Consider the following 17,848-nt stretch of genomic DNA (forward strand, 5'->3'; position numbering starts at 1 on the left):
GTTTAGCTTCCTGAAGAAGTAAATACAAGCGAACATTCAAGCAAAGCTAGACTTTATTCTTAAAAGTGGCCCGCGAAAATGATGATGATAAAGATGATGATGATGATGACGACGATAGTGATGATTATAGTGATGATTATAGTGATGATGATGATGATAAAGATGATGATGAAGATGATGAATTTAAAACCGGCTAATTGTTATTTTTTGTGATTATGCATATCTAGCAGAAACAACTGACTTATTCACATCTTGTCCAAACAATCTCGCTGCATTAACTTGCGAAACGTTTATGACACAACTAACTGTATCTCAATTATTACTGAAATATTTGCACACATTTTTTATGGAAAACGGCATAATCTTTGTTGTAAATTTTACAATAATGAGATATATACTCGTTTGCATAAAATCGGCGGCCATGTTGGACGCCATCTTGGATTCTGAAGCGTTGTGAAAGCAAAATGTTGTAAGATTACGATTTTTGTAAAGAAGAGACTATATACTTGCTCTGGTAAAAGTTTCAAATTTGGACACAACTTTTGATTATATGGCTCTTTGCTCTTTGGCTAAATGAAAGAATAATTGTGAAATATTCACATAAGTTAGTAGAGGTAACACAAAAAACAAAAAACAACAAAAAACAACAAAACACAATCAAATGTTATATGCATTGGCCATACATAAAGGAATTGTTAGCAACAATTATATATTCATTTGTAATATGGTATGTCTGTAACGTCGATTATGGTTCTCGATAAATACAGCTTTTCTCAGGTAAACAGCCCTGAACATGTTTATAATTGCTTATGATGACGAAATAAAGTAAAATAGATACATAAATGTTATGTTTATCACTAAAATGACAAAATATGTAAGATAACCTGAACAGAACAGCTACACATTTTATTTTTCATAATGTATGCTGTCAAATGCTGTTAAAGTTAAGTAAGTTTACTTTTTCATTTAAAACTGTTTAAGCCACACAAAAAAAAGAAAAAAAATGAAAATAAAAAACAGTGGCAAATTGTTTATTAAACAATGCTCTCAACAATACCATAGTAAACTCGTAACAAACAATTTAAAACGTTTATAAAACTAAAAATTCAAACTAGAAATATCTTTAAAAAGATATTCGGTCGAAGTAAACCTGCTTTTACTTGTACATTATTTTATTCTTAATTATAGTCTCATCTATACACATGTATACATAAAAAACATTTAAAACATTGAAATTGTATATAGCAATTCTCGAAAGAATTACAAGAGACTTGTTATAGCTAATACTAAGAGGGATAACTCCACAGTCCATATAATAGAAATGTGTAATATTTACCTCCCTTATTTACGTATTCACATTTACATTAATTTTGTCACAACATTTAAATCATATAAATCAATTGCAATAGGATTACATAATTGCACATTGTCATTATTTAAAAAGTTATCTGAGACATTTAATTGTACAATTATAATAAACATTTTGCATTCTAAAAGTTTGATAGCCTCTACTGACTTTGACTTAAAAACTGCCATTATATAAATAACACATGGTTTTGTGGGTAACAGTAAAACTATCATCTCGAGGAAAATACTGTTACCCGAGGCGTAATTTAAAATATATCATATTTCTACAATAAAATTACTATGTATTTAAAGTTGTATTAACCGTTCACTCCAGGCAGGAGGTGAGAAACAGACATTGCAGACACTCTTGTTTATGAATTAAGACTAACACTTATTAAAATACATTTTATTTGCAGACAAAAAACAAACACATTTGAATTATCAGAGAAACAAACATTCTTTAAACGGTCAGTATCTGTATATATACCCCATCTCACACATAGAATGAGATATTATAACTTTGCTTTACACTAGTTACACTAGTTACGCTAATAATACTAAATAATAAAAAGGATATATGACTAATCCTGAAATGTAGTTTGTTTAGCTATTTATATAAATGGTTGTTTCTGGCTTTTAAAATCAAAAAGCACATTTTAGAACTTACTTTTAACATATGTTCATTTGAGAGTACAAAGTTTAATTTATCCTGATCACATAAATTGTTAAATGAGGCATCAATCTCAATAGCTTTTTGAACAATATTATTTCTGAGACTCTGATACAATGAGCAATGAAATAAAACATGAACTTCATTTTCCACTTCAAGTTTACAAATCGGAAACAGACGCTGTTCTTCTGGCACATGTTATTTTGTATCTGTATAAAATTATCTTAAAGCAACAACTTCAATAATTAACGTTTGAAAAACATAATTATGATGTTGTAATGAAATAATTAGCTGAAAATAGAGGACACCATGCTTTTTTATTATAAATTACACTCAGTAAAATAAAAACTAAAATAAACATTATGTATCTTTACATGAAATCAGATGTTTATAGTTGTGAAAAATCTATAAATGCATGTATAAAAGCAAAAGTCCCAACAATTATGATTTACGCATGAGATCTTCCAGAAACAATGCTTGACGGTTGACGCCATCCATGGTCCAATATTGCACCATTTATTTATTTCCTTCAAATGTGAAGGTTTTGAAGTTGTAAATAGAAACTATTATACATTTTATATACTCTTGAAGTAAAGTAATCATTGTTCTGACACAGATTGTGCAATTATTATAATGCATTGTCTAACAGTATTTGTCTTCCACTAGAAACTGTTCTGACACAATATTTGTCTTACACTAAATATTTTCTTATCTTCTGTCGAATCTGTCTATCGCACACAGGGCACTGAGTGAAAAGCGTAGCGCACTCCATGCATACTTGGTAATGAGTGCAGGGAGGAATGAACAATACACAAATAAACACTTTCGACAGGCTATTCTTATCAGTAGTTTTTCGGGTAAAGATAACCGGTTGCGTATCTCACTGTATAAATCGTATGTAAAATGGTCTGACATATGGTAGGTTTAATAGCTAATTTAAATACTTTGATGTCAAAAGATGTGTTGAATTATATACCGTGACAAAGCTAAGAACCAAAGCTTTCAATTAATGTAATAATTCGGACTTTTAATCACAACAAACTAGCGGTTTAAAAACGGCTTAATCTGTATTGTTATAGCGTAAAAGATATCGAGTTTACTCGAAGATAAGGGAAACAACTCGTATTTTTTCACTCGATATACTAGTACATGTAGTACCTGGGTTATTTCCGTAGTTCATAACAATAGTATTTATGGGAGTATTCACATTTTTCTTTCCACACGCTATGCAGGTGACTTGGCTTTTAAGACGTTGATTTTCTTCACGAGGGGTTTCTGAAGTGTTCAACATTTGAAGTTTTCAACATTTGAAGTGTTCAATATTTGAAGAGATTAACATTTGAAAAGTTCAACATTTGAAGTGTTCAATATTTGAATAGATTAACATTTGAAAAGTTCAACATTTTGAAGTGTTCTCAATATTTGAAGAGGTTAACATTTGAAAAGTTCAGCATTTGAAGTGTTCAATATTTGAAGAGATTAACATTTGAAAAGTTCAACATTTGAAGTGTTCAATATTTGAAGAGATCAATATTAAAAGCAATCAATATCTGAAATGATCAATATTTGAAGTCTTCAATATATGAAGTTAGCAATATTTGAAGTCTTCATTACTTGATGTTAGCAATATTTGAAGCGTCAAGACTTTCCAACATATGAGGTGTTAAAATAATTTTCATTTTGGTAAAATTTATTTTGTAAAAAAAAGAATAACATCACTTAATTTATTGGATTCATATCATACATACCTTGATGACGCTTCTCCAATTGTCGAGTCATCTCCTTACTTTGTTTTCTTTCTTTGACAACTTCTATCCGGTCAATTAACTGTTCAATATTCGGTGTAAAAGTTCCTGTGATTTTAAACGAATTAATTTTAATAAAAAGGATGCATAATGATTGAATGTTATACAAAGCGTAACAAATAGCAGTAAGAACGATTCAAACGATTTTTAAGAGTAATTAACGCATCAACAAATTTGTAAATACAATATATACATTTAAATGTTATAAAGTAATCACATGTAAGCTTATATTCCATCATAATCATACTCATTCATAAATTACAATCTTCTAATATTTATGATTGCCTAACACTTGGCATAAATTATTATAAATGGGCTTATAACTCTCCTCTTGTGATGTACCTGAATACATAATAGGCATATATTATTTTTAAAATTTATATTTATCAAGAGCAATTTATATATCTGCATCACCCGTCTACAATACTCTAAACTTTCAAAATCAAGCTACAATGTATGTAACATCTCAAGTAAAGGTATATAACGTTGTCAAATGTGAACATTTTGATTAAGTTTCGCGAATATAATAAAATATGGTTATTAACACGACTGTCACTTATCTTATTTATACAAGACACCTTTCTTCTCTTGAAGCTTGTTAAACTTCTCAAAGGTTATAAGTACTACTGTTAAGTTTGAATGTCATCCCTCGACAATAAGATTATTGGGGTGTACAGATTCATTTTAAGTAATGAATGTACGTGAACAAAGGATTTTCATATAGTATAATCTTGACTATCTAATATGTATAGATATTACTTATGTTTGCATTCTTTAATTTCAAGAGGTACACAAAAACAAAACATTTTCGTGCTACATAGTACAATTAAGTGATCTAAATGTTATAGACTTTATTTACATTATCTAAAGCATGTTTTATCTTAACACATTATATGTGATCCCATGCATATAATCAAATGTGCTCTTTGATAACTTTAACAAATTTACCCATATTCCTTAAATCATATACAGCTACATTTACATCAGCAATGTCATATCCCATTTCTAGACATGTAGTTTTATGTTCCTCTAATGCAGCTCTTAATTCTGGATCTCTAAGTGTCATCTGATCCATTGCTCCCTGCAGGTCCTCACTACCAACATTTTCTTCAATATTTGTTGGTCTCTTTAATGTGAACATCTTAACACATTAAGACCATTTATATAAAATCATTGTTTGTTGTTTCTTTATTTGAAAATAATGTTGACGGTAACTACATTATAATAAGTTTATATTGCATATTCTGATTGACTTGCATGAAAAAAGTCATTAGGAACAAAATTTGAAAGGCTCAAATATGGCATTATAAAGTTACTTATACAGCGCAGAATGAAAGCACAAATGGTTGTTCATGACTATAGATAATGTTTTATTAGAATCACAATAAAGAAATGAAGCATTAAATCTTTGAAAAACAATAAACCATGATACAGTAAACTCCGCTTATAAATAACGAACTCACATTCAAAACCTGTTCCTTATATCCAATATAGCGAATTAGTTTCTTGTATCAGGAGTTTTTATAGCGAACAGATTTACATATAACGAACTGATTGTTTACCATTGTCCGCCATTTTTGAAGAGCATTTGATTAAGAAATAGAAATATTAGTCATTAATTTATAGTTTAGAAACAATACCCGAGAGCGTACTTTTTGGAATTTGAAAAACATTGCTATTTCAGTTTTAGTTTTACTCCCTATCTCAATTTCACATAAAATATAATGTTTTGTTTCTAAACTCTTTTCGTTTTCTTTCCATGATTGAGAATAAACAAGATTTTCGATTTTTCCTTCCTTTAATATTGAATATCTTCTATTATAATATAAGGGTGACTTTTTAATGTAAGAAATAGATTTCTTTTCAGTTAAATCAAGCGTACTTTGCAGTTTGCAATGGATCATGCTTGCAAGCATGCATGCTTATGTTGAAAACCGATTATAAATTATTTTAATTATTTTACTCGAGCAAAACTATTGAAGAAAATAAATAAATGACCGTTTTATCTTGGTGAAAAGAGATCATGCTACAAATATCCTAAATAGAAAACTATACAAATTCATTTGAATAGATGTATTGAAGTACATACAACGATAAACGGTAAATTCGCCCGAGTTTTCATCCGTGCGAATGAAAACGAAAGTTGAAAATGCGGGATCTATATACGAATAGCCAATATTTTGGAGTTCGTTATAAAAGTGTAATTTTCTGTTGTATTAACTAAATTGGGACTTAGAAATGAGTTCCTTATAAGCGATAATTCCTTATAACCATGTTCGCTATAACCATATATTTTTATATTAAATAAAAAGGGCAAAATTCGGGTCAAAATAAATTGTTCCCTATAACCGGAAGTTCGCTGTAACCGTGTTCGCTATAAGTGAAGTTTACTGTACATAAAATGATAAACCCTCTAAAGCACTTTGAAAAAGTAATAAAATCAAAAACGGACCTCCTGATTATACGCCGAAGAAGCTAAGACAAGAGCTATAAAGTCCTCGCCTTTTCTTTCCCTTGCGTAAGGGCATGTTGGGAACCAACGGCAATGCTCAGTCCACGGGATATCTTCAGGATCCCAGCGCCTTAACCCTCCATCACAACTGAAGCAACGTACATGATCTTCAACACCTGTTGGTACCAAAACATAGAGAATACAAAAGGAAATGTGTGATGTGCATTCAAATGCAATTACGTACTTACAAAAATAGTTAAATACAGCAAACCAAAGCAAAGTTGATATCTACTTATTTAAGTACTGTTATTTAGATGGATGTTATAACTGGCTTGTTCGACATATCTACTCCCTTGAATACTGGATGCTTGAAGCCACAGGGATAGAACTTTATTACAGGTTGGTTCAAGATTTGATCACACTTTAGAGCAATGGTATCCGATCGTGATACGTTCCATACCTTTACTAATTATTATGTTTTGATCAGATGATAGGATAAAGGTTAATAACATTTCTTTTAAATACAGGCACTGGTTTCTATTAAACAAGTTTCTCTAAATGTGACATATATATATCATCATTAATCGTTCAAGTTTGTGACGTTAAATTTGTACTAAGAACAATGACGTCAATGTTAAAACATATTTTAGCATTTTAAGAAATTTAATGTTATCATCATCAACACAGCAAACACGGACATTAAACAAATAAAAAAAAATATTGAAATATTTTACCTGTACAATAAAATCCAGCATCTGCTAAACTTTCTGGTGTTTGAGATAGATAACTCGGCCAGCCAGTAAATGAAGAGAGACGGGATTCATAAGACTGATACTCTGGATGTCGACACTGAGGAGGCAATACACAGTTTCCAAGGCTTCTCGGCTAACCTCCCACGCCACCAACACTAAAACCAAACCCACAAGTAGCTAATCACAAACCTGAAACAAATGCATTTTATATTTAACATATGTATATGTATCTCACTACAAACAATTAATAATACATGTCCAGCTTCTACATTTCTAGTAGACAGTCCTATTTTTTATATTGTTTTGGTCGCGAAAATTAACGACAAAAAGAGCCGATTACCCCTATTTGCAAAATAACATAAAAAATTAACGTCAAAAGATTTATTCACTAGCTATAGTGTTTCTTCCTTCTTAAACAATGCACAATCTGAAAATAACATCCAAACGGGGAGTCATGCACCTACTTTTTTCACTATTCCAAGTTTTTTGCATACCCTTTATATTGAAGAGCTGATTCATTGCAGAGCTCCAAAAACCACACATTCGCATCCGACAGGTACTCTCTCAAAATGCAAGGGTCAACGCCACTAAATTCAATTTTACTAAATAACTGAAACACAATACTAGTCACTGAAACTTGAAATATAGTAACTATAAATATTTAGAACCTCAAATATCCACTTCATTTTCAAAACTGTCTCTTATTTGTAAATTCCACCCTGGCCAATTCGAAACTAAATGACCGAAACTGTGTACTGCCTCCTTAAAGAGACCTTAACCGCTTTCTGATTTCGATATATGCATTATTTCCTAGTAAAGTGGTAAATATGTAATAAAACTCAGCATTAAAACCAAACATTTGTTCAGTCTTCTTTGCTTAGAAGCCATTTTACCAACATGCTGATTTCGGTCATTTTTTGGCATTTTTTCTTATCTGACGGCTACTGACAGTACACACATTTAACATAGTTACAACCAAGTTTAGATAGCTGTATTGGTAGAAAACCCCTAAATAATTTCTTTCAGGCATACAAAGAATCTAATAATGATGCATTAACCTGAAATATACCTTCAAATCTCTTATCAGACTTTGATTTGTAGCTGGCGTCCCTTATTTTTTTGTCATTTTCACACTTAAAACAATTACTCAGAGCCAGAACAGCCTTATTTCCCTTTAAAACTTGCACTAAATAATACATACTAATGTTCTGAATGAGAAGAGGGCAAAAACTTTTGCATTAGAATTCACCAACATGATCCAAAGAGGTAATGTGAAATGCCAGTATTAAGCCATCTGATGCAAGGGAGACAATCCAAATAGTCCTGTAAAAGTTCTGAGCCAATTACCAAAAAAATACCCCCAGCATGTATCTAATTAGGATGTAATATGATACTCTGGCCTTAGAATGACATGTCCAAGATAAAAATTCATGCCAATAGATAACCAGAGATGTTAGCCAGATGCAAAATTTGTATTTACCTAGAGTATCATTAAGGAAATTATATACAAAGAGAAAACTTGTGATTTTATGTGTGAATAAAATAGCTGGATATTTTTTAAGAGATTTTCTAAGAATTTGTAGAAATGAGGAAACATCGCTCATCACTGAGAGGGCATAGCTACAAGCGGTCTCAGGTGATGCGTTCAAACAGATTTAAAAAGGGACATGTACCTTATATTAGTGAAAGAAGTGAAAACTTACAGAATCAACCCTCCGGAAACAGAACTTTTCAACGTCTAACTAAGGAAGATGCTACAGATGTTTATCACTTGTGCCACGATAACGATAACAATACAATGCCGTACAAACTGAGGCCTAGACCTGAAAAGAAAAATGAAACCATAAACAATGAAGTGGATGAAAATATTATTGTAAATGTCACGCAACTACAGCTGCTTCTACAAAGTGTTCACCATTGCAAATCACCAACGCTGAAAATGAATATCAAAAAGAGACAAGGCCTACACATCACAATGTCAGCAAAGTGCAAAGGTTGCAAAATGGTCACGCCAAACATCAGCCTGTCCGACACCATGACAAATACAAGAGGACCACCGACAGGAGCACTCAATAAAATGTTGGTGTTACCAATTATGAAGTCTAAAGTGGGCATAGATGATGTAGGTCTTGTCTTATCTTGCTTAAACATCAAACCACCAAGTCACACATGTATTCAAAAACATCTTAACAGTTTAAGTGACAGAGCAACTACACTCAACCAGAAATCTATGATTGAAAACCAACAACATATCAAACACGTAACTACCCTGGCAGGAAAAGAAAGTGTGGCAGACATACAATTTGATGTATCGTTTTCTCGGCGACCGAGAGGTGGTTTCGAGGCAGCACAACAAAGCTTTGGTGTTGCAATAGACCATTCAACCACCAGACCACTGCCTATTGCAACAGCCATAGCAAACAAGCACTGTCATAAACCTAAGTGCAGTCATACAGTGTCAAACTGCAAGAAGACGTACAACTCCGATTTATCAATTGCGTCCAGTGAAAGAACCCTGCTCCACCAAAGTCTGGACAACATCAGAGGTCCGGGAATATTGAAAATTCGATCAGTGACAACTGATGCAAGTTCGCAGTTAGCGAAAGCTCTACGGGATTATCGCAGTGAAAAGAATGTGGAGTTTAGTCATTTCAAATGCTTTGTTCACCGACTCAGGACCCTGGAAAAAAATATCAGGGTTCTGAAACTCACCAGTATACCAAGAAAATATTTAAAATCAATTTACATGCAGAAACTGGGTGCTAGTATCAGGGCAAGAGTCAGGCTAGAATTGCAGAATTTAAAGGCTACAAAACAAAAAGGCCACAATTTTGTACACAGAGGCTGCTTAGCACTTAAATACATCACTCGGTGTCTAAGCGGTTACCACAGGTTCTGCAGAGAGCATTCAACAGTATGCATCCATCACCTGAAGCACTATAGCACTAAATCATTGCCTTATGGTGTTCATCTCCAAATTAAATAACTGTGATTTGAACACTGTACAGGCAGAGATCAACAAAATTTTTAGTGTGGAAGGCCTGCAGAACCTGTCTGAACTGTTCAACACAAACATGTGTGAAAGTTTGCATGCCTCTGTGTACAACTTAGCTCCAAAGTCTACATGCTGGAGTCGCAACTTTGCCGGCCTTTGCCACTCTGCCACACATTCTAGGACTGTAGGACAAGGAGTTGCAACTCTTCTCCTTGCAAAGGCTGCTGGAATTAAAATGAAAAGTAGCAGCCAAATGTATGTTCAGTTGAAACAACAAGACAAATTAAGAAAATACCACACTCTCCGAAAAGCATCCACTAAGTACAAAACCTCTAGATATTTCTTGCGAAAACGTGTGGCAAGCAGGCTTCAATATCAAAATTCCCTTTATAGCGACAACCGGTCAGCCTCAGAAGTTTCATCTGAACACAATTATGGTCTAGCAAATTAAAAATCAAAACAAGTATTCTGTAAAACTTGTGATTTTAAGCTATTAATCAATTTTGAGTCATGCGTACCTAAATAGAACTTAGTAGCCATAATAAATATCTGAAAAGACACAGTTTTCGTGCAATAAATGTGAATTTATACACTTATTTTCATGTAATTACATGTAAAAGGACTACTACTAGATAGCAGGATAAAAAAAAATCATTGGCATGTGTATATATGTAAAAATAAAATCTATACTTGAAAACATGACATTTTTGCTTATTTTCATTTTTCGATTACCTCCCTTGGTAAAACAGCTGTAAAAAAAAATATTAGCATCATTTCAATGCCAAACATCCAGTTTAGGAATGTAAATTGATGTCAAAGTATGGCAAATCCTATTTCAACCCTGTTTTATAAAGTTTGAAATTCATCAACTTACCCTTAAGGAGGCAATACACAGTTTTCAAGGCTTCTCGGCTAACCTCCCACGCCACCAACACTAAAACCAAACCCACAAGTAGCTAATCACAAACCTGAAACAAATGCATTTTATATTTAACATATGTATATGTATCTCACTACAAACAATTAATAATACATGTCCAGCTTCTACATTTCTAGTAGACAGTCCTATTTTTTATATTGTTTTGGTCGCGAAAATTAACGACAAAAAGACTCGATTACCCCTATTTGCAAAATAACATAAAAAATTTACGTCAAAAGATTTATTCACTAGCTATAGTGTTTCTTCCTTCTAAAACAATGTACAATCTGAAAATAACATCCAAACGGGGAGTCATGCACCTACTTTTTTCACTATTCCAAGTTTTTTGCATACCCTTTATATTGAAGAGCTGATTCATTGCAGAGCTCCAAAAACCACACATTCGCATCCGACAGGTACTCTCTCAAAATGCAAGGGTCAACGCCACTAAATTCAATTTTACTAAATAACTGAAACACAATACTAGTCACTGAAACTTGAAATATAGTAACTATAAATATTTAGAACCTCAAATATCCACTTCGTTTTCAAAACTGTCTCTTATTTGTAAATTCCACCCTGGCCAATTCGAAACTAAATGACCGAAACTGTGTAATGCCTCCTGAGTAGCGGAATCTAGAGGAATATCAAAATATCACAATTAAGTGTATGTAATGTTTTTTTCGATCTCATCTGAATAAATGTTCTACTTTCTACTTTTCGATATTTAGTGGAAAGTAGCTTTTAAACTTATTTTTCTAAACTTTGAATTTATGCATAAAACATCCTAATGTTTTGTTTCAAACGTGTAATACTCAACTAGTTTATACTTATATTGTGTTAATTTCTTTTAATGTCGGAGAAGGAAGATTATAACAATTGTTTTGATATTTTTACACATGCTCGTTTATGTATTTCGTTTGTTTTATTCTATTATTTTACACAAACTCGCTTTAATGTTGCATGCACTTAAAAAACTGCTTTAATAATATAAGAAAGTGGGCATCCACGGCCGAGTGGTTAAAGTTCCCCCACCGCTGTTTTGTCGAATCACATAATGGACTTAGACTCTTTGGAATATTGTTATACTGTATAAGCTCCTAAAACATGCAATACAAGTTTGTCCTTTTGGACACAAGTTCAATATTTTGGAGTCGTTACGGTCGCCGACTAAACATCACTTGCTCCTCACCGCATTGAGTTTCTGTTCCATCAGGAGCACCAGGAGCTTTAGATTCTTTCATCTTAGCAAGCTATCCAGCTAGCTTACGGAACGTTGGTAGTTCTACCGAGGTGCCTGCTCGCGCCTGAAATAATGCAAGAAGTGGGCATCCGAGGTATTCCTTCACCAGTACAGCTAGAAAGTCGCCAAATGACTACAATGTCGGTCTGACTTAAATAACAACAAAACAAAACAACTTAAACAGATATTACTTACTCCTGTGGGTTCTTTGTTCTTCCTGGCAGCTAGCCTTAAAAATTAAAATGTACAAATAACATAGTTATTGACAATTAAGGATTCAATTACATGTTCTTTGTTTATTTCATTGTCAGGATTATGGCATGTGACTTTAGACGTACAATGAATATTCAATAAAAACAATATGACCATAAATATATTATTGATATTCCAAAAAAAAATGATTACTCATTTCGTAAATCATGTCTAATATCGGACATCTTAGACCTTTGAACATTACATATTTGTTAAAGAACTAAAATTGAGACATCATATATTACCATCAAACAGATAAAATATCATTTTTATTTAGTTTCCAGCGGTAGAATAAATAACTAGTATGTTAACATATCTTCCTTAGCGTACAGGTTGTTGAAATTTTGTCATTATTTCTTATTAATATGTTCACATTGTACCTCTATGAAAGCTAATGTTGCTGTTCCAAGATGGTCAAGGAGGTACAGGCAATTTCCTGAATGTCTGACATGTTCCCGCAAAGGATCGTCGCCATATGTAAAGTCTTTTAAGCCTATGCCACAACTGAAACATCGCACAAGATCCCAATTGTCTGAAATAAAAATGAATAATGAATTAAATCCTGCATTTATCCTACATAGACTGTCATAAATCTAAGAATCATCAACTATTAATATTGGAACCTCTTCGTCTTCAGATGACATATAATAAGACAAAATAAAAAGCTTTATGTGAACTGATGGGTCTTGACAAGCTATTACAGTAAAGATAGTTTAGACCTAAATTGTATTGAAATAATACATACAGTGGCAGTTATATCATTACATAATGAAAATTATTGCACATATGGCAAGCTCACTAGAAAAATGAGACATTCAGTACAGTGCTTTTGGAGCAGTATGTTTCAAATATATATTGATAATGTATAAGTATCAGCAATACTTATAACAGTAGCAATATCTATATAGATATCATAAAGAAATATAAACACAATCACGAAAAGGAATATTTAACAGAAATATTAAACAGGAATATGTGTTATGATTCAGATAAGAAATGGTATGTCCACTACCAGTTATTGTTTTATTAAAACAAATTCTGTGTTTCGTTTATGTGTTAAACATACTTGTAAAGAAGAATCCTGCGTCGCAAAGAGAAACTGGGTCAGGATTTGAACGAGTCCATCTAGCAAATGATCTTAGTATTTCACCGTACTCAGCAAACATAGGATGTCTGGCTTGGTGCGTAAGTCTTACGGTAGCTCCAGTCACACCATAATGTGGAGATGGTAACCTAGCTGGGTCTCTTTCAGACGTGTTTAAAAATCTATCTCTGACAAAATCAGTATCAGAGTTCATGGAATATTCGGTTCTAGGAGTCGGAAACGAGGCACCGTTTGAAAAGGCAATTTTACTCCTGCCTTTACTCGCTTGGTCAGAGGAAACCTGATGTGGAAATTCGTTTCCCGAACGATGAAAAGCCATGGCGATAGCGAGTCAATTTAAGTTATGCTTACAAATATTGTTTTTATTTGTTAAAAAAAGAATGTTGCACTTGTTTTATTAGCCCCGTACTACAGGTTGCTAACTCAGAAAAATCTGGGAAAAAATACATATCTCCTCCGTCAAGTGTTCTTTTCATAAGTGCAATAAGTTATATAATAAATATTTGGCGTTTATATTTAAGTACATTTCCATTCCATTGTAATGAACGTTCCATGTCAGCAAAGCTCGGTTAAAATATCTAAAATTAACAACAAAAACATATTAATTATAATATGAGAAACAATATACAAACTATACAGTGATACGATAATGCCCAAAGCCGTAGCTAAATTGAGAAAGTACGGTGCTCTCAGTATATGACCTTAAATGGTTAATTAATGGATTTCTATGTCACTGTGAATATTGACCGTTGACATTGGCCTGTCAACAATGATCACCCTCGAAAGATGTTATAATAAGAGAAATACATGGCCATATGGCTGAGTGGAGTACTCTATTGATTCAAGTAGTATGTAGTATATGTATCTACAACTTATATTCTTATCTTGTGCATTTTTTACCACACACCACCCCCACCCCCACCCCCCCCCCCCCCAGGAAAAAAAAGAACAATTCGCCTTGTTTAAATAGTTTCTGAATTTACTGTAATCTTTATAATTACTAAATACTTATTACTTACTGCATACTTCAACAATTAGATTTTAAGCTGAATTCAACTGAAAATGTATTTTGCACATCACTTATACTAGGAAAAATCAATTAGATGTAATTTTAATATTAATCGTTACTTGTATCAAGAATGAAATATAAAATGCATTATGTCAGTGCTAAGGTCAGTAGTGAAAGGGGGCACTATGGGATGGATTTTACTTTCGGAAACTTATGAGCCGGACACTATGAGATGGCTGTTACTTTCGGAAACTTATGGCCCACTTTTCAAGATAGTGAATACTATGTACTTCCAGAAACTTATGGGCCTGTATTGGGAAGTTTATGGGCCTTTAATAGATGGATAGGGAACACTTAAACCCTTATTTAGGTTAACAATATAAAAAGAGTATTGTGTTCTAAAAGTAACCTTTTTTAACCTGTGATGACATGTATATATTGATCAGTCTACACTACACTTCAAGTGAACAGATTTAAATTTCAGGAAACGTGTTTTTCTTTCAATATCAATATTAATATATTTTTAACGTACTTTCAATAGCAATAAATAAAACAATGCGTTTATATTTATATCCGTTTATTTAATACTTTTCAAAAACACACATTAATGATCAGTTTTATTATTTTGATAAAAACATTGAACTTTTATAAACATAACTTTTTTTCATGCCCCTGTGACCTAGACCTTTGAACTAGTGACCCAAAATCAATAGGGGTCAGCTAATAGTTATGACCAATCACTATAAAATATGAAGACTGTGATAATTATCTTTCACGATAATGAGCTGAAATCATACTACCATTCATAGACCCTGTGACCTTGACCTTTGACCTGGTGACACGAAAATCAATAAGGGTCATCTACTAGTTATGACCAATCAAAATGTTAAATATGAAGACATTGTGATAAATAGTAACCAAGAAAATAAGCAGAAATCATATTACCATTCAAGGCCTCTATGACCTTGACCTTTGACCTAGTAACCCAAAAATCATTAGGGTTCATCTACTTTCTATGACCAATCAATGTGTGAAATACGTAGACTTTGTGATGAATAATTTTCAAGATAATCAGCGGAAACCATTCACACATTTAAGGCCCCTGCGATCTTGACCTTCAACCTAGTGAACCTCAAATCAATAGGGGTCATTTACTAGTTATGACCAATCAATAGGTGAAATATGAAGACGTTGAATTGTGACAAAAATTAACCAAGATAATAAGCGGAATTCATGTTACTGTCCCTGTGAACTTGACCTTTTATCTAGTGACTCCCAAATCAATAGGGGTCATTTACTGGTTATGACCAAATAACATTTGAAATATGAAGACTTTGAGATGAATACATTACAACATAATCAGCGGAAACCATTCTGACATTTTAGGCCCTTGTGACATTTGACCTAGTAATTCCAAAATTAAAAGGAGTCATTTACTAGTTTTGACCAATCACTTTGTGAAATATGACGACTTTGTGATGAATAATTTTCAAGATAATCAGCGGAAACTATTTTGACATTTAAGATCCCTATGACCTTGACCTTTGACCTAGTGACCCCAAAATCAAAAGGGTCATCTCCTAGTTATGACCAATCACTATGTGAAATATGAAGGCTTTTCAAGATAATAAGCGGAAACCATCTGGTCTACGGGCGACCAGACAGACAGACGGATCGATATTAGCAAAACAATATACCCCCTCTTTTTCGAAGGTGGGCATATAATTAAGGAAACATTTACCAACAATACAGTCAGTAGGTAATCGGGATCACATTATGAAAATCGTTATCTTTAGTGATTTAGGTTGTAACATGCATAATCTAATAATAACAGGTGTGTCATTCCTTTTCTAAACATCGCAGAATTGTCGCACTGCTTACTAAAGTTTTCTTGAAATCTTGACATGAAGAAAAAATAGAAATCAACATAAAAAATATATTAAATTGATTCAAAACATTAGAGAAACTACAGAAAACGTCATTTGAAAATATTAAAGGCTTTGTTTAAAAAACAACTTGTCATTTTAGTACTTCTGGATCATTCAAAACATATATTTCCTTACACAAAAAGGCTGATTTTTTAAAACTTACGTATATCAACTGATTCTTTTGTCCATGGAAACATTAGGAATGTAACATTTGGTTTTTATTGATGAATAAAAAGAAATTAAATAATGTGATTCGGATCGCCTTAGATTCGGCTGTAACACTGCACAATATAATCAAACATGACCGTTTTTGTTTCGGCGGTTACAATCCTTATTTCCTATATTTTCCAATTAAACAGCATTATATAAACACACTAGCAATTTAAACTTCTCCTTTCTTAAAAACTGTCGATAAATTTTTTTAACCGTAAATAAACATTACGTGCCGTTTTTCATAACCTTCACCTCAGTTTAAAGCAGCACGCCTCCAGATTCATGCTAATTTTCATGAAAATTTTGAAAATGTATTTGAGTGTGTAATATTTGAATGAGCTAAAGGGAAGCAATTTACACACATACAAGGCACTTATTGACGTAAATTACCACAAAGTGGTTAAAATATACATAAATAGCCTTTACTGCGTTCGTAACGCAGTAGAAATATAGTTGTAAATACTGAAAAATTAGTCATTAATCGCACATTATATGTAAAATATTACTTGAATCTTGAAAGTTTTTACTTTTCTTTACATTTCTTAAGTTTGATTTTATTGAAATGTTTTGACTTATCGGGAGGCATGTAGCTTTAATAGAACAGTGACATGTAAACTTGGAAACCATGCTTATTTGTTTCTATTTTTAGACACATCTGTAATCTAATATCGACCAAACTACCTTTACGAAGATTTAAATCAAGTTTTACAAATTGTCTTCAGGTATTGATTGCATGAATCGAGAGGTGCTCGTTCTAGCATATAATTTTATGAAAAGAGATCAATATTTTCTTTTATATTTTATATACTAGTTATTAGACTTTGTCAATTTATGTATTCAGTTTTTGTCTTCGATATGTATTTAAAAAGGAAAATAACAGAATCTCTAAAGAGAGCCCAACATGGTAAAATTGAAATGTTACATGCTCGGTTTGATTTAGCATGTTCATGGACGGTAGTGGTAATTAAAAAACTACGGTCCACGCCCACTAGCATCGCTTAAGCAGAATTCAACATTTAACATAAACCGGTAAAGTCTTCATATGGCGGTTATCATGAACCCTTCAATGTGACACGTTACTGCCATTCAATGAAAAGCGGCATATGGTCCCCAAGTATAGAAAGATATGCGTGCACTAATCGAGAAAATAAGCATGGG

At 32.6% G+C, this 17,848-nt stretch overlaps 2 protein-coding genes and 1 long non-coding RNA gene across 4 annotated transcripts; all 3 read right to left on the reverse strand.

Moving 5' to 3' along the window:
- Positions 1 to 2,320: 2,320 nt before the first annotated feature.
- Positions 2,321 to 7,940, reverse strand: LOC132745622 (E3 ubiquitin-protein ligase XIAP-like). The gene is made up of 6 exons (XM_060734571.1): positions 7,920 to 7,940; positions 7,009 to 7,159; positions 6,275 to 6,450; positions 4,771 to 4,948; positions 3,766 to 3,870; positions 2,321 to 3,292 (listed from the first exon to the last, which is right to left on the reverse strand). Exons 1-6 carry the CDS (start codon positions 7,938 to 7,940, stop codon positions 3,114 to 3,116), a joined length of 810 nt encoding a protein of 269 aa, XP_060590554.1. The 3' UTR covers positions 2,321 to 3,113.
- On the reverse strand, positions 7,123 to 11,320 carry LOC132745620 (uncharacterized). The gene is made up of 4 exons (XR_009627877.1): positions 11,265 to 11,320; positions 10,896 to 10,989; positions 8,730 to 8,849; positions 7,123 to 7,215 (listed from the first exon to the last, which is right to left on the reverse strand). It is a non-coding gene; the product is annotated as an uncharacterized LOC132745620 (long non-coding RNA).
- Positions 11,321 to 12,165: 845 nt separating this feature from the next.
- LOC132745619 (baculoviral IAP repeat-containing protein 7-A-like) lies at positions 12,166 to 16,991 on the reverse strand. Of its 2 annotated transcripts, none has more exons than XM_060734570.1 (4): positions 16,783 to 16,991; positions 13,502 to 14,118; positions 12,816 to 12,967; positions 12,166 to 12,412 (listed from the first exon to the last, which is right to left on the reverse strand). In XM_060734570.1, exons 2-4 carry the CDS (start codon positions 13,857 to 13,859, stop codon positions 12,371 to 12,373), a joined length of 552 nt encoding a protein of 183 aa, XP_060590553.1. In that variant the 5' UTR covers positions 13,860 to 14,118; positions 16,783 to 16,991; the 3' UTR covers positions 12,166 to 12,370. The 2 variants fall into 2 exon arrangements, with proteins under 2 accessions (XP_060590553.1, XP_060590552.1); XM_060734569.1 differs by having other exon boundaries at positions 16,641 to 16,991.
- Between the last annotated feature and the right edge of the window lie 857 nt (positions 16,992 to 17,848).

The sequence above is a fragment of the Ruditapes philippinarum genome, unplaced genomic scaffold (genome assembly GCF_026571515.1).
Source record: "Ruditapes philippinarum isolate M1 unplaced genomic scaffold, ASM2657151v2 ctg9591_1_1_1_1, whole genome shotgun sequence".
NCBI lineage: Eukaryota > Metazoa > Mollusca > Bivalvia > Venerida > Veneridae > Ruditapes > Ruditapes philippinarum.